The sequence below is a fragment of the Sceloporus occidentalis genome, unplaced genomic scaffold, assembly GCF_023333645.1.
Source record: "Sceloporus occidentalis isolate IW3139 unplaced genomic scaffold, rSceOcc1.0.p SCAF_3, whole genome shotgun sequence".
Lineage (NCBI taxonomy): Eukaryota > Metazoa > Chordata > Lepidosauria > Squamata > Phrynosomatidae > Sceloporus > Sceloporus occidentalis.
Genome location: NW_028316983.1, coordinates 54,774,493 through 54,798,695, shown reverse-complemented (window position 1 = coordinate 54,798,695; position 24,203 = coordinate 54,774,493). Strand labels below are relative to the sequence as shown.

Here is a 24,203-nt window from a genome sequence, read left to right as displayed (position 1 = left end):
GACCAATCTCGCCGCCATATTCTGCACCAACTGTAGCTTCCGGGTTTGGTACAAGGGTTGCCCCATGTAGAGCGCATTGCAAAAATCCAATCGAGAGGTTACCAGTGCATGTACAACAGTTTCAAGGTCCCTACGGTCCAGATAGGGACGCAGCTGGCGTATCAGCCAAAGCTGATAACAAGCGCTCCTGACCGTCGCATCCACCTGAGATGTCAACTGGAGCGAAGAGTCAAAGAGCACTCCCAAGCTGCACACCGAGTCCTTCAAGGGGAGCGTGACCCCATTCAGGACCGGGTGACAGATCTCACCTCCCAGGACCGGGGAACCTATCACCAGTACTTCCATTTTCCCTGGATTCACACTGAGTTTGTTTTCCCTCATCCAGCCCATTACCGACTCCAGACAGGCATTTAGAGGAGAGATGCCATCCTTAGTTACTGCATCAGTCGGAGACACAGAGAAACATATCTGGGTGTCATCAGCGTACTGATAGCACCGCGCCCCGTGTCTCCGGATGATCTCTCCCAGCGGTTTCATGTAGGTGTTAAATAGTATAGGGGACAAAATTGCTCCCTGAGGGACACCAGATGTAAGGGCCCTCTTATCGGAGCGACAGTCCCCCAGCTCCACCATCTGGAATCTACCCGAGAGGTAGGACCGGAACCACTGCAGAGCAGTGCCCCCGATACCCAGCTCCCTCAGGCGCTCCAGAAGGATACCATGGTCGATGGTATCGAAAGCCGCTGAGATGTCCAAAAGCACTAACAGGGACACGCTTCCCCTGTCCATGCCCAGACAGAGATCATCAACTGAGGCGACCATGGCAGTCTCAACTCCATAGCCCGCCCGGAAGCGGGTTTGAAATGGGTCCAGAAAATCGGTGTCATCCAAGATTGATTGAAGCTGGAAAGCGACTGAGATATCCTGGAAACATATTGGGTTTGTAATTTATGAGTGGTTGGCTATACAGAAGCTGTCAGCCAAATGGATGCCAAAATGTTGGAATGCTGACCAGAAATAAAATTGAGTGGATACCTCCAAATTGATTTTGTAGCCTTTTGAATAATCTAGTGATGATTTTTTTGGAATAACTCATCACTGTTGATGAAACATGGTTCCATCATTATGATCTGGGGACCAAACAACAGTCCTTGCAGTGGCAGCACTCAAGTTCTCCCCAGCTGAAGAAATTCAAGTCTCAAAGATCAGCAGGAAAGGTTAGGGCCGCTATTTGGGGGGATAAGGAAGGTACTTTGATGTTGTCTTCAATAGGGCCAAAAAATGAATTCAGAATAGTACTCTAATTTGCTGTGCTGGTTAAAGAAAGCATTGACATTAAAGCAACAATATAAGCTGTGGAAGGTTCTTCTCTTTTGTTGCAAGACAATGCGCCTGTTCACAGGGCTGGCAAAAGGATGGATGTTTTGAAGAATTTAGGTTTTGAGTGTATAGATCATCCATCTTACTCACCAGATCTTGCTCCATCTTCTTATTTCCTCTTTCCAAACTTTTAAAACTGTTTGAAAGGAAGGAAATTTTCAAATGATTCAGAGGAGATAGCAACAGAGCAGTATTTCAGTGACCACACATCAGGATTTTTTTTGGAATGGTTAAGGAAACTTGAGAAATGACATGTCAAGTGTGTCAAACTTTGGGGTGAATATATGGAATAGCATGTAAATTTCATGGCTTTGGATCATTCACTTCTTGGGAGATTATCATACTAGGATAAGAAATGGGAGAAAAGTCCTATGCTCTTGTCATGTTTGCACGATTACAGGAAGATTTTCACATGACATCATGCACATATTGTACTTATCTCATCATCGAAGCGTCAGGTTAGTGCATTTTCTCATTAACGCCAAAAAAGCATTAATGGCTTGCCATTAGTGCTATCGTGAACATGTGAAAGGCAATCACATTTCAATAGTGCCATTGAGAATCAGTCATTAAACCTTCTGGAAATAAATTGAATCCCCCAATCCCCCAGTGTGCTGTTCAGCAGAATCACTTGCTGTCTGTGTCACACTTGTGAGTCACAGGAGAGTTCCTTAGCAGCAGGACGCCAATGCTAAAAGCTGCCAGTCTGCGGAATGTCAAAGTGCTATTTTACCGTTCGTGAATCGTTAATGCCTCGTTATTGCGACACCGTGCGAAAGTGGGTGTTGCAATTTTGCCATTGTATCGTTCTTGCTACATAATTTTACAATAGCGCTATTAAAGTGTAAATAGCCCTTGTATGATAATCTCCTTGGTCAGGTTAAAAACTTTACAGCACTCCTCATATAAGTTGGAAGACTTTTTAAAAATGTATTTAATGTTCTATTTGTTTACTATAGGTTTTACTGTGAGTAGTTTTTGTTTCTATTTTGCTGTGGCTTTTGTTTGTCATTGTCATTGTTTCCTTTTTTAAATTTGATTAAAGATGTCAAAAACATGTAGGTAAATCCAATGGAATAAATGGCTCTACTCTAATCAGATCTAGCAAAGGGTTTTAGGACTTATTAAGATGACATTTAAGGGGAGGGCTTCCAGAACTAGGCATGAGAAGTAAGAACAAAAAGGGATCCAGGGGTTGGGAAAAATCAGAGGGGATGTTTCTTTTTTTGCTTACTACAACTACTTAATACCCCAGCCAGCATGGCCACTGAGTTTTAATAGGAGTTATGTTGTAGGAGAATAATGGGGAGCCAGAAGAAGGAAAACTCCTGGTGGTGTGCTCAGAGAGTGATGTGTAGCTGTTTGTTTCTACCTATGGGTTTTTGTGTTCTGGCCAAAACTAACAAAATAAATTTCAACACAGAGAAATGTCAGGTACTACTCTTAGGCAGGAAAAAAATGAAATGCATAGATATAGGACGGGGGACATCTGGCTTGACAACAGTACATGTGAAAGGGATCCAGACGTCCTAGTAGACCATAAGTTGAACATCAGTCAACAATGTGATGTGGCAGCTAAAAAGACCAATGTGATTCTAGGCTACATCAATAGAAGTAGAGTGTCTAGACCAAAAGAAGTAATAGTGCCACTCTGCTCTGCTTTGGTCAGGCCTCCCCTGGAATACTATGACCAGTTCTGGGCATTACAATACAAAAAGGATGTTGAGAAGCTGGAGTGAGTCCAGAGGAGGGCGACTAAAATGGTGAAAGGTCTGGAAACCGTGCCTGATGAGGAGAGACTTAGGGAGCTGGGTATGTTTAGCCTGGAGTCTAAGCTATGTTTAGCCCTGTTTAAGTATTGGAAGGCCTGTTTAAGTATTGGAAGGGGTGTCATGTTGAGGATGGAACAAGCTTGTTTCCTGATGCTCCAGATAATAGGATCTACAGCAATGGATTCAAACTACAGGAAAATAGATTCCACCTAAACATTAGGAAGACCCTCCTGACAGTAAGAGGTGCTTGACACACCCTTGAAGTGTGGTGGAGTTTCCTTCTTTGGAGGTTTTTAAACAGACTCTGGATGACTATCTATCAGGTGTGCTTTGATTGTGAGTTCCTGCATGGCATAATGGGGTTTGACTGGATGGCCCTTGTGGTCTCTTCCAACTCTAGGATTCTATGATTCTGTGTGTCTGTGTATGTGTATAATTTGGAGTGCAGTTTTTGTTGGGGCTGTTTGTCTTGTTTGTATTATTGTGCTGCCTGTTGGTTGGGGAAAATAAGTGAAATAGCAATTTTATTGAGTTTTGTGGGGCAAATGTATAGTTTGCAATTTGGAGCGCAGAGCTTATCTCAGCCTTAGAGCTTTTGTCACGTTACTTATCCTGAGTGACAAGCAGCCCCCCCCCCCCCCCGCGCCGATCCTTTTGTCGTGGTGACCATGATATTTTCTCAAATTTCAAAATGTACCCATAGCTCCCCAACACAGATGCTTGTTACATGGCATGTCTGTTATGCCATGTCTCTCATCTGCTAAATGTAATGAAGCTCACGGAAACAGGGATGGGCAACTCTAGGGGCCACACTGAGCCATCCAGTGGATTTTGGGAGGCTGTATGCTCATGTACCCCTGAGAAGAGAATTGATCTTTTCTTTTTTTTGTCCCACAATATCTCCTGGGGTGTGTGTGGAGAAATTTGGGCAAGTTTTTGATATTTTTCTGGGCTATATTATTCCCCCCTCCCCCCAATAAGTTTATGCCAGCAACAGGACATAATCTAGAATCATGTTCTGGGTTACTTCCTATTGAAAAAATGGCCTTCCGGGCCCAAAATGGCCCAGGGGCAAAACTTTCCAGAAATGTTGCCCATGCTCGCAGGAGGAGCTTGGGGGCATTTGAAACAAAGCACTGGAAGAATGAGGGGGCACTGGGACCACAAAAACAGCCCTGTGGGACAGAAGCTACGCTCTCATATTAGTCTAAAATATGTTTATAATTATGACTATACCCTTAAACAATAAGTTTGGTAAGTGCAGAAAAATCTTGGGAATCCATTTGATCAAGGCTGCATCCGCACGTCAGAAATGTTCCAGCTTGACACCCCTTTAACGGTCATGGGTCAGTGCTATGGAGTTCTGGGATTTGTAATTTTGTGTGAGAGAAAGCTCTGTCTGAGAGCTCTAGTGCCACAACAAACTACAGTTCCCCAGTTAAAGTGGTGTCAAACTAGATCATTTCTGCAGTGTGGATGCAGTCTCAAAGTTTTGAATTTTTTCTTTCTTTAGAATACCTTTATCTTCCATTTTGGGGGGGCTGGTGTGAAAGATCCTGTAGTTCCATCTGGCTTTGTCTGACTCTGCATAAATTACAGTATCCTTTTCTCTGCATGGGCGACTTCTCTTTATTTGTTTGTTTGTTTGTTTGTTTATGGTATTTTTACCCCACCCTTCAGCCCTAATGGCTCTGAGAATGCCTTACAATTATTATTTTTAATTAGACAGTTCCTTGCCCTCAGGCTTACCATCTAAAAGACATGACACAAAAGGAGAAGGGAATGTTAGTGGGGAAGGGGATGAGGTCCAGTGGTTCTTCTCTCCCTCTGAGGCCTGGACCAAGGCAGATGGACTGGAGGGAGGGCTCTTCTTCTACAGGCTAGCCCTGATGGAACTGGGCCTGCCTGGTCACTCCCTCGCAGGCTGGAGGATGGCAGTTATGGAAGGAGGAGGTTTTTTTGGTGAAGCTTTCAAAAAAATCTATGTCACTTTTCATTAATTCTGAAGAAATGTTTTATAAAGTTCCCTCTTTTGTGCAGGATCTACACCGAGTCCGAGTCCAAGTGGAACAGATCCTAATGGTGAACCAGGTAAAACTAAAGATGGTGATAGCAAAACAAGTTGTTCTTTCTGCACTTCTAATAGGCAATAAAGTAGGAATAGTGGTCGGGTTAGTTAACTTGCTGATTCTCATTGTTTATTTTAAATCTACTGTGTCCCATGAAGTTTGACTTGCATGTAACACTAGATAAATACCTAGATGACTTCTGGTTAATACACAGAATTCTCAGTGCAGTTCTAGACTTAAGCTTGTCTTCTTTAAAACTGTTTTTTAAGCAGTGCATTTAAGGCTGCAGTTCTATGCCCACTTACTTGGGGTAGGTCCCACTGAACTAAATGGGACTTGCTTCCAAATATAAATCCAAAGTGTTGATATTTTCTCCAGTCCAGTAGTGCATGTCAATGTGATGTTTGCTATCCAAAAAAATATCTCTAGTTCAGCATGCTTGCCTCATGTACCATTGTACAAACAATTCTCTTATACTGTTATGGCTGGCTTTTAAAAATTATTATTACAAAGACACAATTTCTGAAATTACTCTAAAATTTTCGGAGGGGAAACAGGTCCAGGATATTTTATTTTCAAAGGCTAACCATTGTAATCTTTTTAATAAATCACATCTGGAATTTGGAATACATCTGTATCCACACGATACATATTTTAGTAAAAAAGAAAGAAAGAAAGAAAGAAAGAAAGAAAGAAAGAAAGAAAGAAAGAAGGCCATTCCTTGGTTCCAGCTAGAGAAAAAATGGATAGTTCCACTCCTTGCTGATGAAACATCAGCTCTCTTATTTTCTTCTTTTCTCTCTTTTGCTTTAGAATCCAGCAACACCCTAGGAATTGTCATTGGTAAGTAATTCCAGAATGAGACCTTTTACTACAGTTACTGCTATGGTATCGACTGCTTGATTGAACTTAGATCACTTAATTCTCTGTGTCTTTTCTTGTTAAACCATTTTGTGGTTTAATTGCCGAAGATTCCTAAAGGTAAAGGTAGTCCTTGACACGAATGCCTAGCTGTAACCGACTGTAGGGGGCGGTGATCATCTCCGTTACTAAGCCAAAGAGCCAGCATTGTCCAAAGATGAATCAGCGTTGTCTGAGGACTGCTCTGGTGGTCATGTGGCCAGTATGACTGCACCAAACGCTGTTACCTTCCCACTGAAGTGGTACTTATTTATCTACTTGCACTTACATGCTTTCGAACTGCTAGGCTGGCAGAAGATGGGACTAGTGACAAGATCTCACCCCATCATGCAGCACTTGGGCCTCAAACTGACAACCTTCCGATCATCAGAATAAGCCACTGCATCCTTTAAAGGCACCTACTTGGAGGAAATTGTGACTATCTTTATCAAGGGTTCTTTGACTGTAGACATGCCTACCTACCTACCTACCTACCTATCTACCTACCTACCACACTGCTGCTTGTAAAGTTGCCAATAGTTGGCTCCAAATCCAGTTCTGTGGGCAGAGTTCTGATGTTACAAAAGAATGCCCAATTTCCAATTTAAAACATGCCTGTTTGTCTTTACAGACAGCCTACTGCAGGGGTAGGCAACCTGCGGCCCGCGGGCCGGATGCGGCCCAGCGAGGCCTTGGGACCGGCCCCAGCCCGGTCCTGCCGCCGATTGCCGCCGGGGCCTTTGGCCTTTCGCGCAGGGGCAATTGTCTATAGAAGCCTCAGAAACATGCATTTATATTAACATTTTTTAAAAATCAGCAAATTTTTTCACGTGTCCTCGACTTTTTTTTTAAAAAGTGTCCACCATTTGAAAATTTTGTCCTACATTTGTCCTGGTTTATTTATTTATTTAATTTTTTAAATTATTTATTTTTTGGCTTCGGCCCCCCAGTTGTCTGAGGGACAGCAACCCGGCCCCCGGCTCAAAAAGGTCGCCTACCCCTGGCCTACTGTGTCCAGCACTACAGTGTCCCTGAGCTAATATACTTGAATGGTTTTACCTTGAAAATATCTGGATAACTATCTGTCTTGCATTAAAGATATTTATTTAGCTATGAATAGAGTGTAAAACTGTCACAGCTTAATGAACACAGAACAGAAAAAAAAGAATCTTCATAAGCTCTATATTTCAAGGATATTTGCAAATGGCAGAATACCTGGGTCTTCTATGAAGGCAACATGCATCTGATACAAGATTCAGAATATTGGAAACACTTTTAATGAAGTGTTAAAACAGTGAAGACACAGCATTTATTGTTGGAGTCAATAACCTGTCCACCTGGTTTCTCTGCATTACCTCCTCAGCAAGAGGATCACTTTCACTACCCATCTGTTTTAGCAGGATGCGTGTATGTATTTCAGTACAATACAATTTAATCTTGTTTGGAGGTTTTGGCCTCATCCACACTTCAAAAGTAATCCAGTTTAACACGACTTTAACTGCCATGATTCATTGCTATGGAATTATGGGAACTGTAATTTTCTGAGACATTTAGACTTCTCTTGGACCACAGCAAACTATATAGGGCCCATTCACACTGCATTGTAACCTGGGCTCCAATTTGATTTAAATTAGGGATAATAATATAATAATAAATAATAAAAATATTATTTATATTTTCCCGCCTCTCCCCACAGATCGAGGCGGGATTACAGCCAGTATCAAATCAATGATAAATCATAATTACAATCATTTAAAATCAACTCATAAAATAACATATATCTAAAAAACACACCATTTAGAAATACAATTTTAAAAACATCCTGAGGAAGATATATATTTGGGGTGATTTCCCTTATAAAGGGTCAGAGGGGTATGCTTTCTGGAAGAGATGGGTTTTCAGTGCCTTGTTAAAGGCGTCTAGAGTGGAAATGAGTCGAATCTCTTCTGGGAGATTATTCCAAAGTGTTGGGGCCATAGCTGTAAGTGCTCTTTGGTGAGTGGCTATTAATCTCACTTTGGGATGTTCGAGTAGGAGCTTCCCAGTTGTTCTGAAAGTGCGGGGCGGATGTTGTCACTTGAGCCAAGTTTTCCTGACCTGAATCAGGAATTGTTCTCACGTGAGCTGGGTTATCCTAACCCAAATCAGGGGGTTGTTCTCACTTGCACCAGGGTTTTCTGACCCAAATTAGGGGGGTGTAAATCCCCCTTAAACTGGCTTTTTTGAAAAATAGGTTTTCTTGCAGTTCTTCTCAAAAGAACTGCTTTTTTTTGCGGGGGCTGCCAATGGGAACATGAAAATCGATCCCATCCAATCCCTTCCCTCTTATCTCCCCTTGGCACTTCTGCTCTTCCTCCCCTTCCTCCTCTCCCCTCCTGCCAGGATCATGGCATTTTATCCCATTGCCAATGTGAACAGAATCCAGGATAAATGTCACAATCATGGCAAATCAATGCCATGGAGCAATTCAATTGTGGAAAATCAATGCCATGGAGAGATTCGATTGTGGCATTTCATGGAAATAACCAGTTTTCCACACCAGGTTATTTTTTCAGTGTGAATGGGGCCTATAATTCCAATCATTCCATATCATTGAGCCTTGGCAGTTAAAGCCATGTTGAACTGCATCATTCCTGCAGTGTGAATGCAGTCCAAGTCTTAAACCTTTCTTAAAACTCCTTTTGGTAGCCTTCAGTGGTACACTGGGCAGTTTCTGGACTGAAAAAACTGCTAACTCTACTTTGTTCACCACTGTCATTATTGTACTTGTTGTGTACCTTCAAGTTGTTTCCGACTTATGGTAATTCTAAGGTGAACCTATCACAGGGTTTGCTGGAGCCAAAAGTGTGTGACTTGACCCAGTGGGTTTCCATGGCCGAGCGGAACAGTGAACTCGGGTTTCCAGTACCATAGTCCAAAGCTGAAACCACTACACTATGCTGTTCTTTGGTTTGCCATTATTTATAGCATATCACTCAGTTTCTTTCTCTTTTCCCCATCTAGGAGCTGTGCTTGGTGTCCTAGTGGTGGCTGCTGTAATTTTTGCATTTTTTAAGTTCAGACCTCGCAATACAGAGGAGTGAGTCAGTCCAAGATATGCTACCTTTGGTTTCTTATAGCCTTTCTGTGGCTGTGTGAGGAAGCATCTGCTTCTGGGCTTAACTGTTTCTCCTGAGTCCTCTTCTGTTCTTTGACCAATTGTCACACTGTAAAGCAGAGAGTAGGGGTACATGGTCAATGATGAGAATGTAGGGCTGTAACCAGTGGTCTTGCAACGATCTACACTGGAACTACTGCTTTTCAGCTTATTAGTAAATGAACTGCAGTTAAGATGAACTGTGAGGTGCAGTGGCATCTCTAGGGACTTAGAGGTGCCTCTAGGACCTAAGGTGATGGTGGTGGTGATACCACTATTCCTCAAACACCTACCTTTTGGCAGAAATGGGTTGTGGCATTCACCTGTTTCCCTTTAAAATGCTTTAAGAGATGGTGGGAGTGAGGTGAAGCTCAGTGGGACGAGAAAGAAGAGGCCTCAGAATTCTTTAAAATTAAAATTTCACATTTCAACATTTTAATTTTTTAAAAAAATAATTTAATTTAATTTTTAAAAATAAAATGTTGAAATGTTTAAAATTAAAAATGTTTAGTTTTTTGAAAATGTGACTAGCTGTGCAAACAATGTATCCATGATATAGAAAAACATGATGGAGAGCAGGTTTTCTTCCTCTCCCATAATACTAGAATGCTGGCTCCTCCACATTTGCATGTTGAGAGATTTAGAGGTAAATAAATACAGTGTGTCCATGGCTTACATGGGGGATTGAAAGTAATGGGGTTTGGGCGCAGCATTGCATACATCATTTCCTGCTTGTCGGGTGGCTTTCAGCGTAAGATGAAAGCCACGTATATGGTGCCCATGTATGTGCAGCCTCACTTTAGTTCTCCACAGAGTTACACTCTGGAATTTAGTACCACAAAAAGTAGGCATCAGAGTGGTTGGCTTTAAAAGGGGGGTTAGACACATTCGTGGAGGATAAGGTCACTGATGCCTACTGGTCACAAGGACCCTGATATCAGCCAGGCCTTAGGGAGGGAGTATTTCACTACTGGGCTGCTGCTGCTGCTGCTGAGAAAGCCCTCTTCTGCAGCATTGTCAATTTCTGGGGAATTCCTCAGGATCCGGGGAATTTAATTAATTTCTTTCCAGGGATTTTGACTGAATTTTCAGGTAAATATTGGGGAATTCCAGGGATTTTGGTAAAACATTCCAGGGATATATCTTTGAGACTGCTTCTTCCATGCCCTCCCACAGAGTACTGTATCCAGGAGTAAAACAAAGTGGGATCCCCCAGGAGACATCAAGCAGGTCAGTTTATAATCTCCATTTGTAGCTTTCTAAACAGATTGAAATGGAATTGGTCTGATTTTTTTTCTTCTCGCACTAATTGCCTTTTTCCCTGCTTTCTTTCTCTGTGTGCAAAAACTGAATATTTTTTCCATTCTGTGGATTATTTTTTATATATACCATGCATTATTTATTAATTATGGTATTTATACCCTGCTCTTCAGCATTAAAGGCTATCAGAGCGGCTTACAATTATTATTTTTAATTAGATGGTTCCCTGCCCTCAGGCTTACAATCTAAAAAGACACAACACAAAAGGAGAAGGGAATGGTGGTGGGAAAGGGGATCAGGTTCAGCATTTCTTTTCTCCCTCTGGGTAGGGTTACCATAATTCACTACCACCAAACCGGGAAAAAATGTAAAAAAATGTAGGACAAAATTTAGGCCAAAATGTAGGACAAACATAGGGCAAAAATTAGGCCAAAATGTAGGACATTCAGGAAAAATGGAGGGCACAACCAACAGCCAAACGCATTAATATTTAAAAAAAACATTAATAGAAATTCTTATATTACAGAGATCTTGTTGCACCTCAGACTAAAGGCATCTGAGGAAGCAGACATTAGGAAAGCTCATGCTGCCAACTTTTTCTTTCAGTTAATAATAGTAATAATAATAATAGAATTCAAAGACATAGAGATTTTGGAGTACCTCTGAGATTAAATGCACCTGAGGAAGCGCAGCAAGAGGCAGTGGTGGAGGAGGGTATCAAAAACCCACTGGGCTAGTCATACTTTCTCAGCCTCAAGGGAAGGTGAAGGCAAGTACTCTCTGGTCAAACCTCCCCCCAGAAACCCCTTCGAGAAGTCACAGGCTCTCAGCCTCAGAGGATGGCAAAGGCAAACACTCTCTGAAACAAGCTCCAATCCCAAATCCTTGGCGAAATGACTCAGTCTCAGCCTCAGATGAAGATAACCAAGATAACCCTGTGATAGGTTCCCCTTAGGGTTGCCCTGAATTAGAAGTGACTTGAAAGCACACACACATACAATCAAACACATCCATGTCACACTGTCAGCCTCTGGGGAAGGCAATAGCATACCCCTTCTGAACAAAGCTTAGCAATAAAAGCACCTGATGATATGACTTGTAGCACGCGCACACACACACACACACACACACACACACACACACAGAGGGAAAGAGTTTCAAGAACGACAGCAATAACAACAACAAGGAAAAGAGTTGCTCGGAGAGCTATGGCTCTTGGTCACCCTCCCCAGAGGTCCTTGTTGGACCAAGCCACCTTGGGGCAAAGGGCGGGGAGATCAGGGCCACTTTAGTCCTTGGAAGCCTCCTCCTCTGAGGCAGCACCTTCCCCAGGATGGATGGAGAGATTTGGGGAAATGGACTGGAGGGCTCTGTGCCTCCTCTAGCCAGAGGGAAAAAGGTGGAGGACAGAAGGAGAGGAGGAGGAGGAGAAAGGATGAGAAAAAGGAGGGGAAGGAGAAAAAGGAGAGGAGGAAGAGGAGGAGAAAGAAGGAAAAGAAGGAGAGGAGGAGGAGAAGGAGACCAAGAGAGCCAAGCCCCACTCTTCAACAGAAACCCAGAGTATCCAAGTTGGGCAAGTAACATTTTCTCACCCCCCCCCCCCCAACCAAGTTTGCCAAGAAAGCCCAGTGAAAGGATCCCCTTAGGGTCGCCATAAGTTGGGAAAACCTGAAGGCACACTCATCTTGTAGGACGGATGGTCCCCTCAGCCTAAGACGGGGGAGAGGAGAGAGGGCCTGGCTGGGCAGCTGGTCACTGGGTTCTCCTCTTCCCTCCATCTTCTCAGGGCTGCATCCACTTCCTGGAGAGAGGCCAGGAGTCTGGCGGCGCCATGGGCCTCCAGGGCCTTGGCCAGGCCAGCCCTGCCAGAGCGAGCTGGCCACAGCAAAAGCCTCCTGTCCTCTCCTCTCAGCACATGGAGCAGCATCTCCCGGCAGAGGAAGGACTCCTGGCGCCTCTGATGGTGCGGGTGTGCGCCACCAGCCCTGCTGAGTATGTGGGGGTGGGGCCAAGCCAAAGGGAGCCCCTGTGGCCCAGAAACCCCTCCCAAATGGCGGCAAGGTGGTAATTTTTTTTAAAAAAAAACTAAAATAAAATGGTGGGGAAGGGCAGGGGCTCAGTCATCCAGGGCCCGGGACAACATTGCAAAAATGGGCAGGGGCGCTCCAAGGGCTCAAAAACCGTGTTTGTCCCGCTTACAGGTGGGACATGGCAACCCCATCTCTGGGGAAGATTTACAGAACTTTATTAGTACAAATTAAGGTATCTCAAAAGTAATGCAACAATGATTTCATATGGTTTACTACAAGCAAAGAATTGAAACCGCAAAGGAACTGCTGTGGGTTTTCTTAGGCGGGTTACAGACGGGCAAAAAGGAGTGTGTTCATGACGTCATGAAGGTATAGCCTTCAGACGGCCCTTACCTGAATGCCGCCATGAACACGCCGCCCGCACTCCCCAAGCGGGAAGAAGCGGCATTAAAAAGGTGCTGCTTTTCCCCACTTCTTTTCTATATACTGCGCAGCTGCGCATCTCCGTCTGTAAGCTGCTGCACCGGTACACCAGAATTGTTACGCCGCTAATTTAAGTTGCCCATTTAAAAGCTCCGTGTCTGCTGCGTCGCATAATGAGTCAGGGTCCTGGAACATGCGCAGTTTGCACCGAGGCTCTAATTAGAGCGTCAGATACCATGCAGATGTGGAAGCTGCAGCACAGCTGCACTCTATTTTAATGCTCCTAACCCTAACCCTAACCCTAGAGCAACATGTACGCATGCGCTGCTAGAATTGGGGAAAGTTTGGAATTTAAAGTGAACCCCTACACACATTCCTGTGCCATTTTCACCTAACAATAAAAAACCCCTAAAACTTTAAATATTTACATTAGTACAAGGGAGGTGATGGGGGATGGCAAGGGGACAGCAGTGGCAGCGGCGACAGCTGTGGCTGTGCATTGCAGATTCAGCAAGAGCGTGGGGACCAAAGGAGAGGAGGCATCCATGATGCTGGTGACACTACCAACGTGCAAGCGGACAAGGATGCCAACACCAGCTGATCACCAGCTGGCAGGAGACCACCATTGTTCTTGGGCAGGGCGAGGGAAAAAGTTTAAAGGGGCCTGGGCGCTTTAAATGTGCACATAGGCTTTCTGCCGCCGGTGCTGAGCACCGCAGCTGCGCGGCTGCGCATCTGCCAGCCGGCAAAAGGAAAAAAAAAGCCCTGTTTTTGGCCGCCCGTGCAGAAGCTGCCTCTCTCTTTGCAGCGTCCTCCGAGGCGGTGGTATGGAAACTGCGGGTCAGAAACGGCCCCAGGTGAGGCGTCTTCACTGCCCCCCATGTGGAAGCCCCATACACCTGAGCCACGCCCCCGGGGCGGGCGGTCTGGAGGCTCCGTATTCAGCAGAATACACCTCCAAGACGTCTTCCCCTGCCCGTCTGTACCCCGCCCTTGTTTTATTTTTTATTTCTTCATGTCACTGTGAAAGTCAGTCCTTATTCAAATAGGTTTAACCTTGGTTACAACTCTATTTTCCCATTTGAAAATCTTCATAATTGTTGTTGTTGTCATTAATTGCCCCCAAGTCATTCCCAATTCATGGCAACTCTGTGCGTGAAACATCTCCAAGACTCCCTGTCTTCCACTGCTTTGCTTAGGTCCTGTAAATTCATGCCTGTGAGCTCATTAATAGTCTATCCATATAGCATGCAGTCTTCCTCTCTTTTTACATCCTTCCGCCTTTCCTAGCATTATTGCCTTCTTGAGTGAGTCATTCCTTCTCATGATGTGATCAAAGTACGACAACCTTGACTTTATCATCTTGGTTTCCAGGGAGACTTCAGGCTTGATCTGTTGTAGAACCCATTTGTTTTTTTTGTTTTTTTTGGCTGCCCTTGGAATCCTCAGCATTCTTTTCCAGCATGACATCTCAGGTGAATCTCAGATGAATTAATTTGCTTTCCTCTCTGTCCAGATCTTGTAACTGTACATGGAGCCAGGAAAACAATGACTTTCATGCTGAGTTGCATATCTTTACATATTAGAATCTTTTCTAAATCTTTCATAGTTGTGCTCCCCATTCCTAGTCTTCTTATTTCTTGACTGCAGTATCAGTGTTTAACCCAAAGTACGGAAACTCTTTTACTATTTTAATTTCCCAATTTTCTAGATCGTATCTGTGTAGCTCTTCTGTAATCATTATTTTTGTTTTCTTTATGTTGAACATTAAGCCTGCCTTTGCACTTTCTTCTTTGATCTGTCTTAGTAGTTGTTCTAGGTCCATGATATTTTCTGCTAGTAGTATGGTGACATCTGCATATCTCAGATTATTGATATTCCTTTCTCCTATCTTCAGTCCTCCTTCTTCTGTGTCCAAACCTGCTCTTCATATGATACTTTCTGCATAGCATTTGAACAGATAGGGTAAAAAGATATAGCCTTGCCTGACCCCTTTGTCAATTGGAAACCATTCAGTTTCTCCATATTCTGTTCTAACAGTAGCCTCTTGTCTTGAGTACAGATTTCTCATCAGAACTATCAGATGTTGAAGCACTCCCATGCTTTTAAGGGCATTCTATAGCTTTTCATTATCAATGTACAGTGGACCCTTGTTATACGCTGGGGTTTGGTTCCAAGATCCCCCGTGTATAACAAAATCAGTGTATGCTCAAGTCCCATTAGATATAATGACTTAGCAAAATGGTGTCCCTTATAAAAAATGGAAAATCAAGGTAAATTTATACCTTTTTTGAACATTTTCAAACTGTGTATGCTTGAATCCGTGTATAAAAAATCCGTTTATAAGAAGGGCCAACTGTAGTTAAAGGCTTTGCTATAGTCTATAAGGCGGTTTACAGACTGCCCTTTTGGGGCAGCCTGTTCCCACCCCTTTCCCCGCCGGATCGGGGCCTCAGCTGCCACAGCGGCAGCCTCTGAGGCCCAGATCTGCTGCTTTCCAGGCCGCGGGGAAGCGGCATAAGACCGCTTCCCTGCGGCCTGGAAAGGGGTGTCCTTGGGGCTTCATGCCCCAAGGACACCCGACAGCGGGGGGGGGGGGGTACAAGAGAAAGGGGCCACTCGAGCCCTTTCTCTTTTGTGTCAGTAGCGCAGCCGTGTAAAGGCTGCGCTAGCGACACAAATGAAGGAAGGAGCTCCGTTTCAGAACTCCTTCCGGCGCCGTGGAAAGGGCACCCCAGGCGCCCTCGCGCGCCGCGAGGATATCACTTCCGTGCCACTCCGTTTGGAGGCGGCACGGTCATCACATCCCAATGGCAGTGCCCATGTAGAATGGGCGCCACCATTTTGTACGTACTAGGTACGTACTAGGGTTAGGGCATCCGGAAAGGTCACCCTTTCCTAACCCTAGTACGTACCTAGTACGTACTTTTTGCGCGTCTGGAACGCGCCTAAAAACATGTTGATCTTCTTTTGAAATTCTTTGGTGCATTCCATTAGCTATTGTATATTTGCAAAATTATGAATGCATAATTATAAATCTCTATCTCCCTTGAAATATCTTTCAAACCAAACAACCGACTCAAGCCAATGATACATTCTTCATGTCTCTGTATCCTCAGAACAACATGTTTTGTGCTTAAAGGTTCTCTTAGCATGAGCCATGAGGTCATAGAAATGTGTGTGTTTTTACTGACATGAATTCTATCAGTACCCGTTTTAATTTTTGCATAACACCATAAGTCCCAGGGCTAGAGAAAATACAAGAAATACTGAGAGAATATTGGGATGATGGAGATGTCTTTAGGTCTTGATCCTCATAACTATAAATATTTGTTAATGTACAGGTGAGATCTGATTTAATGCATAGAAATCTGAGAACCTAGTCACCTGTGGTGGGTCTTCTTTAACCCAATCACTTTTTCCTTCATCTGTTTTTGAAGCTAAATAAATTCATTCTGATTTTAAGACGGAAGTATCTGTCAACTGACCAATCAAATGTTTTCAAGAATGCCTTTGCAGGTAGTGATCTAAGTTTTATAGTTGTATAATATTGTAAGACAGTGAATGGCTTTTCATAAATGTTGCAGCTAGTGTACATGTGTTTTCCTGTCAGAGTCAGTGATCATTTTGACTCTTTTAGACTTTTTTTAGGCGTAGGTATTCCCATCAATGATGATCACAGTTAATGATTTCACTTTTAACTACTTGAGTTCCAATATGAAACTAACAACAAATGCTTAGTCATTAATATTATTCATGAGTACCTTATAATATTATGTAATAATGTTGCCTACAAAAGACTGTGAAATATACGCAAATAGTTAAATTTTTGGGGTCCAAAACACACAGCAGAAATAATCCAGTTTGAGACTACTTTAACTGCCCTCCCTTCAACTCTGCCCACATCTCTCATACCCTTCCAAAATGTCTCCTAACTCCAGTATCAACTTCTGGGATGTTTGAGGAAGGCTAGAAAGAGTCAACATACATTGGGTGCCAGGTCTTCTACAAGTAGAAATCTTTTCTTTTAGCACAAAGCCACTACTGAAGGTTAATATCACTTCTGGGTTCATGACTCTGAATGTGTATTAACTTAAGAGAATGTAGTGTTTGTAAGAATGATATTTAAATGTTATATAATGGAAACTTCACCCCTTGTCAGGAACTTTTCTGTCTTGCCCTGCTTCCAGTTCCATATCTTACATCCCTTCAATAAGCAAAAGCAAATACTTCCGGCTTGTGGAAGGTCCTGCATTGACACCTCCGAGATTCCCATAAGAGAAGAAATCTATTAATGCAAACATTTTTTATGTATCACAATTTTCAGAACTGTTTCTTCTTTGTTCATACTGCATAATACTAATACATTTATTCTCCTTTGCTCCTAATCTGCAGTCACTAACAGTCGGTACATTACTTTGTGGGCTGTGTGATTGAACTTTCCTGTCAGAGAATCCACAGCCTTTACCTGTCTTTTTAATGTGACTGCTGTCCTTGCATTTCTTTCAAAACGTTGGTGTGTTGTGGAATGGAAATCATGTGTCCTTCTTCTTCTTTCTGAAAGGGAGAACCAAACCTGAGCAGTTTTGAAATTACTGTCAGTGAAATGCAAATATATGAAATTAAATATGTGTGTCTTTTTTTCTACAGAAAACACAACCCTCGTCCTGGCCCTTCTGATTCTCATCGTTCTGGTTCTAGACGCAAATCTAGAAGCAAACCTAGTAGCAAATCTAGTAGCAAATCGGGCCATAAGAAAAAATGAAGTTTATCCAGACTGTGATTTGTTTTCAACTGAATTTCTGCAGTACACTCAAGTAACCCTTCAGCTGCTTATTAATTCCCAGTTCTCATGTTCGTACTTATGGAAATTGGCTATACAGATTGGGGCATCTTCTGGAGCATGAGAGGATGTTTGCACCACACAAGAATCCTACTCATTTGTATTCGTTGCTTCTGCATACAACTCTTCAGCACTTCTGCTTGTGCAGAACATCTCTTTGATGGCGATAGAGGATCAGTGGATTGGGGTGGGACATCTCTACCCAGGAAGTAATGCTCTAACTTATTTTAAAAGCATGTGGACATTTTGTAACACAAGTGTAATGGGATCCTGCTAGGAAGCACTGAAAGTTATTTTAGTATTTTAGTAGGAAGACCATGTATTTCTTTCCTTTGGGTTGGTCTTATCTTGAAGGGATGCAGGCATACTTGCTAAAGTCCACCATACGCCTTATTTCCTCAGGATTTCTTGCTTTGAAACATCCCAAAATAAGATGTATCTAGTATATTTTTGTATGCTTTGTGTACTTTAATAAGCAACAGAAGTGTTCATACTTAACAACAACAACATAACCCTCAAGGACACTTCTAGGACACAACCATTTCAGTGAACATGGTTTATGAAATTATCCCACTGAAACCAGTGGAACCAAAAAAGCATTGTGCTTTGGCAAGATGGAATGCAAGCTTGTATATAGAAAAAAGCTTTTGCGTGTTTTTAATTAAAGTTATGCTTGCATACTGCATATGGGATTGTACATATCCTTACTGTGTTGATTGAATAAAATATGAAACCTGTCAATATTAAATCCATGTTAAATAAAAGACTAGAAGTGTCATATGTGGCTTTTCTGCTGAAGAGCTTGTGTTCTAAATCTTGCTTACAGATATCAGTTTATGGTTGCACAGCAATGTACAAAACCATAAAAATAGACAAATGTAACAACTTCTTTGTAGTGTCCCACTAGGCATTTTCAACAGCCATTGTTCTTAAGTAAAACCAGTCAGTTGGGTATAAACCTGTTCAAGTAACTGTTATTATATTTATTGTCTGTGGTGACGAACAATGCATATTTAATTGTGGGGTATTTTTTTGTGTGAAAGATTGTTATTTGTGATTTCCAATTGAATGCTAACAAAGGCATTTCAGGCTCAAAACGAGAGCTACCTTTTGTTTATACAGTGGCCCTTACTATCCTGTGATGTTTGGTTCCAGGACTCATAGTGGATATAAAAATCTGTGGATGCTTAAGCCCCATTAAATATAATGGTATAGTGAAATGGTGCCCCTCATCTAAAATGGCAAAATCAAGGTTTGCTTTTGTAAATTTATATTTTCAGAAAATATTTTCAAGTTGTGGATGCTTGAATCTGTGGATAAGGAACCCGTCATCTGTGGATATGGGGAGCCAACTGCAATTGTAAATTCTTATTGGGCTTCACAGTTGAAAAAAAGCAAAAACATGTTTTGCTAATATGCACATATATTGAAATGTAATAAATTTACCAAGTGATGCAGGACTCTTTCCTTGTATTAATTGAAATGTAATGACTAATCAGTAAAGTTATTTCTATGTGGAGTCTATGAAGAAAGATATAGATTTCCTAGGCAAAAGACGTAAGACCATCATATGGGGAAAATGAGAGCTATGATGTTTTTGCACTCAAAGCAACAGTCTACATACATGTATGCTTTAACTCTGGATCTTAGTTGTATTCATTCAGGTGAACAAGTGGGGAGAAGGTGGCGTGGATACGCCAAGTGCTGACTTCAGTGTCTGTTTGCATGCCAGCTCCACTTCTCACGTTGATACCTTTGATGTGAAGGTTTGAAAAAATTCCAAGTGTATTTATTTGAATGTGAGTGACTGTTCAAATACAGTTAATAAAGGATTAGGAATAATTAAGAATCAAAAGCAATAACCTACGTAGATAGGAAGTGTGTGATAAGAAATCTTTATCCTGAATGAAACCTCTCATGATGAACTTTCTAATGAAACGCAGTTCAGCAGATTTGCACTCTAAACCCCCTTTGAAGCTTCTTTGCTCTTAAGAATGAAATGTCATCCCACTGGTTTTTTTAATATCACCAGTTGTATTATCAGACTGGCAATCTTTTAGTAACAGGCTGGCATATTTTCCCCTCTGTAAAATGACAAAGGGCTTTGCTGACAGAAGATAGCATACAGTACTAGCAATAGTCTTGCGAATAACAAGTATTTATAATATAATGCAAGCAATATAACAATTTCTTGCATTTAATTTCTCTCTGATTTACCAGTAAGTATTAATAGTCCTACTTCCAACCATGTATACAGCATATAAACCTGAAATTCTGGTAACAATACTTCATGCTGTGGCCATCAAAGCTCATCCAATAATAAACATGTTAGTCTTTATGTTGTCATATGATATGGCTATCCCCTTGGAAATTACGGGTTTCTTATCAAAGAGCCAGTCTATATAGTTAGGTCTGCTTGAAACATGAAAAATCCTTTATGAGTCATTTCTGAGCAAAGAAGCAACAGCAGCTTCTATTTTGCATCTGAATCTGAAATAGAGCAGATTATTAAGCCAAGGATAGTGGATTAGGTTTAAAAATTAATTTGCTAATGTTGATTATTGGAAAGTGGTTTTAAACAGAACAGTGTCCAAGTGATTAAGAGTTTCAACTGTTGTTGTTGTTGTTGTTGTGTGACTTCAAGTCATTTCTGACTTCTCTAGAACCTAAGGCAAACCTATCATGGGGTTTTCTTAGCAAGTTTCTTCAGAGGGGTTTTGCCATTGCCATCCTCTCAGGCAGAGAGAGTGTGAATTGCCCAAAGTCACCCAGTGGGTTTACATGGCTGAGCCAAGATTCAAACTTGGGTCTCCAGAGTCATAGTCCCTGAGGTAAACTTATTATGGAGTATTCTTGGCATATTTCTTCAGAGAGGGTTTGCCATTGCAACCACATCCTCTGAGTCTGAGAGAGTGTGAATTGCCCTAGTGAGTTTACATGGCTGAGCCAGGTTTCGAGCCCTGGTCCCCAAAGTCATAGTCAAACACTCAAACTGTAACGTCATGCTGGCTGTCACAGAATTTCAGTTAATGAATGTATGTAAACAAAAGAAGTCTACGCATGAAAAGGAGATGTGTGCATATGGTAGAACAGTCATTTGAAGACAGGGACAAGCAGGCAAACCTTTCACCCCAAAACACTGAATCATGCAAGCCTCTTGACTTTCCCTCTCAATATTGCCAACAAATAACAATGTAAAAGTAATGCATTTGTGCAGAACTAGTTAAATTTTCATTATTTTATTGTAGCAAAGAGGTCTTATTTGTGATGAGCACAGCCTGTCTGCTACTGTACCACTTTTGTGGTACAAGCTCAGCACCTCATTTGCAAAGGGAATAAATCAAATTCCACTATTAGACTACACAGTGCAAGACAGTAAATCCACAAGAGACATAATGGCAGATCACAAAATGCTTCCTGCTAAGCCTGGAAACTAGGTGGAAGATCTCACCTCCTGCACCAAAGCTGAACTAGAAGTACAATTTGAAGGTTTATAAAGTAGGATGGCCAAGGAAAATATGGAAGAGGATTCCTCTATCATTTGTAATTGTGTAGAAGAAATTTCAGCAGGTGCTCCTGTCACACAAGCAACACCTGCTGAAATCTCTTTTCTTCACATCCCTGAAGAATTTCATCTGGTGACCCTATTTGTTGGCCTTCACATTACAGCTTTAATTACTCATACTGGGATATGTGTATTTTAATGTGTTAAATCTTACTGGCTTCTACAGTATTGAATGTATACTGTCCAGGCCTCACTTTTTAATTTTTCCCCAGTAAAATAAATGCATTATATCTAAAAGCCAATGACTACTCTTTCTGGTCCAAAGGTAGTGGCAGCAGCTACCAATCCCTAATGTAATCCTACGACAGGCAAGAAAAAGGGAAGGCAGAACTGACCGCAGTGATCATCAGGTAAATTAGTTTAGGATGCTGGATTTCAGAAATAAGACTTACAAGACTTAAGTTAATCTTACTTGATATACTGTGCTCTAGAACTGAAAGTAGCATGTAGACTAATTTGCAGCCCTAATACTTGAGGTGCTAGGAAGTATTTTATGTGGTTCTCAAATCTAGTTCCCTTGGGGTTTTTCTTTCTGAAAGCCCCCATTTTAATTGCTGGTATTTTGTTTGCTTCTTCCTCTTCTGTATTTATATATCTCTACTGCATTCTTTGACTAATCTTGCACTCCTTTTGTTCTGAATGAGAACTATGATTGCTGCCTATATACTCAGACTGTTGTGGGGCTCAGCTACAGTCCTTGCTGTCACTTTGGAGGACCAAGGTGAGAATTTTAAACTTAGAAGGTGATGTTTTCTTTAGTTCTTAGCTTCCATGCTTCTCCCTTTCCCATGCTTTAATTGTTTTTGGACCTGTTTTGCCTAAAGCACCAGTGCAATGTGAGAGCCAGCAGGGTGTAGTGGTTTGATTGTTGGACTATGACTCTAGAGACCAGGGTTCGAATCCTGGCTAAGTCATATAAATCCACTGGGTGACCTTGGCAGGTCACACTCTTTCAGCCTCAGAGGATGCCAATGGCAAACCCCCTCTCAAGAAACTTGCCATGAAAACCCCATGACAGTGTGGCCATACATCAGAAGGCACACAATAGCAACAACCTGTGCAATTTATTCCACTTTCACTGTTCTGTTCAAGTGGCCTATGATATCCCTAGTATCTTTCACTGGGGGAAATGTCCTTGGCAAGATGTTGTAAGAAGAGTAGCAGCAAGGAAAAGGGAGAATTAATTTCTTTCCTTTTGGCTCATGTGGCCAAGGAATGGCATATGTGCACTGGTCTGGTTAAAGTGTGCACTTCAGAGCAATGCATATCAATGTATATACTGTAGTTGTAAAATGTTGTTGCGTGCCATAGGACCACATGTTGGAATCAGGATGTAAATATGCATAAGTATATCTGAGCTCTCTCTGCTGGAAGGACAAAACAAGAAATGCATGTTGTAGGGACAATGTAAGACAGGCCATCCTAAAATAGTGCTCATTTAATATTTGAAGTTTATCTCATATTAATGAGACCTAATCAGCTGCTCTTGGCTCATAATAGAGGGGAAAACTTTTACATTTTAATAAGGAAGTAGAAGGAAATATGCCTTCGCTTTATTTTCGCGTTATTTCAGGTTTGCAGAAACCTTGTGTGATAAACCTACTGTGTTAGTGGTTTTTTTCTAATTTAAATCTACTTTAAATCCCGTTTCTTAGCGGGATTCCTCTAGTGTGATAAGATCTATAGACGTAAGTCTACTGCCTCAGTTGCAAATAAGTATGCTGATGAGTATGCCAACTGAGACGTTGGTGGAATACAGACTTGCCAACTAGGGTGGTCTGCCGCCGCCCCAGTTTGCTGCATGAAGGAGCTGCAGCGGACAAACTGCACGGCTCCCTCGCGCAGCAAAAAGAACCTGCAAAAAGCACCAATGGCACACTTGTGGTGTCATAAAGGCCCCGAGAAGTGCGGATGCTAGGCGTCCGTCACGTCAAAATGGCAGCGCCCATGTGTATAGAACGCCACCATTTTTACGCCCTTGTCATGTGTGAGGGGTGTTTGAAAGTGCCGTCCCTTGCATGTGACGGGGCACCTCATAGCACCCATTTAAATAGGGCCTTTGTATCATCTGCCATGGATGAAGGACCTATTACATTATGGTCCAATACTGCATCCAGATTAGGACTAGTTAAGGCTAGTCATAGGGAGATGGGACAGAGGATCTTGAAAAAAATGAGTTATTCTAGGGAAGCTGAAGGAGCAACCCACACCCATCCCATACAGTTACATTTTTAAAAGAGTATATATTCCTACCCTTCCTGTCTACTCTAACACTGTTTAATGAGCTGGTGGTCAATAAGGCTATATAATCAAACTGAGGAGAGACTGTATAAGGCAGAAACAGCTGCAGCAATTTAGAAGTCAAGATCATGTAAAATCTTCTTTACTATCCTCTCCTTATTATTGTGTTCTTTATTCCTTCTTCATATATTCCTTACCTAAATTCTCTCTGATCCCATTGTTATACTCAACCTCTTTCATTTATCCTTCCCATCTCTATCCTCTCTCCATATCCTTCTTTTCTCCTCACCTTCTTTTTTCTGAACCCTTTTACCTCTCCCTCATTTTCTCACCTACGTATTTCATCTTCTTCCTTTCTTTCGACTTGCTCTCTCTTAAAACATTCATAACTTCTGAAGAACAGACAGTGACTGGAATCCTGCATGGCCCAGCATAGCATAATAGTTCCGCATGCAGAATTATGTTACAGATGGCCATTCATCACCACCCTGACTAACCTTTTTGCTGTTGTAGCCCACTCCCATGGTCATTTCAATTAGATCCAAAGGAGAAAGGGTTAGGTGAAAGGATACATTTCTGCTTAT

General features: G+C 42.1%; 1 protein-coding gene across 1 annotated transcript in view; it reads left to right on the top strand.

Moving 5' to 3' along the window:
- The window catches only part of CR1 (complement C3b/C4b receptor 1 (Knops blood group)), a 134,390-nt gene that overhangs the window by 35,646 nt on the left and 74,541 nt on the right, over positions 1–24,203 (top strand). Inside the window, exons 9-13 of the mRNA XM_089518282.1 lie at positions 5,193–5,243; positions 6,035–6,064; positions 9,125–9,200; positions 10,434–10,487; positions 17,621–17,718. Of these exons, the coding sequence (XP_089374408.1) occupies positions 5,193–5,243; positions 6,035–6,064; positions 9,125–9,200; positions 10,434–10,487; positions 17,621–17,718 (309 nt within the window). The remainder of the gene's footprint in view (positions 1–5,192; positions 5,244–6,034; positions 6,065–9,124; positions 9,201–10,433; positions 10,488–17,620; positions 17,719–24,203) is intronic.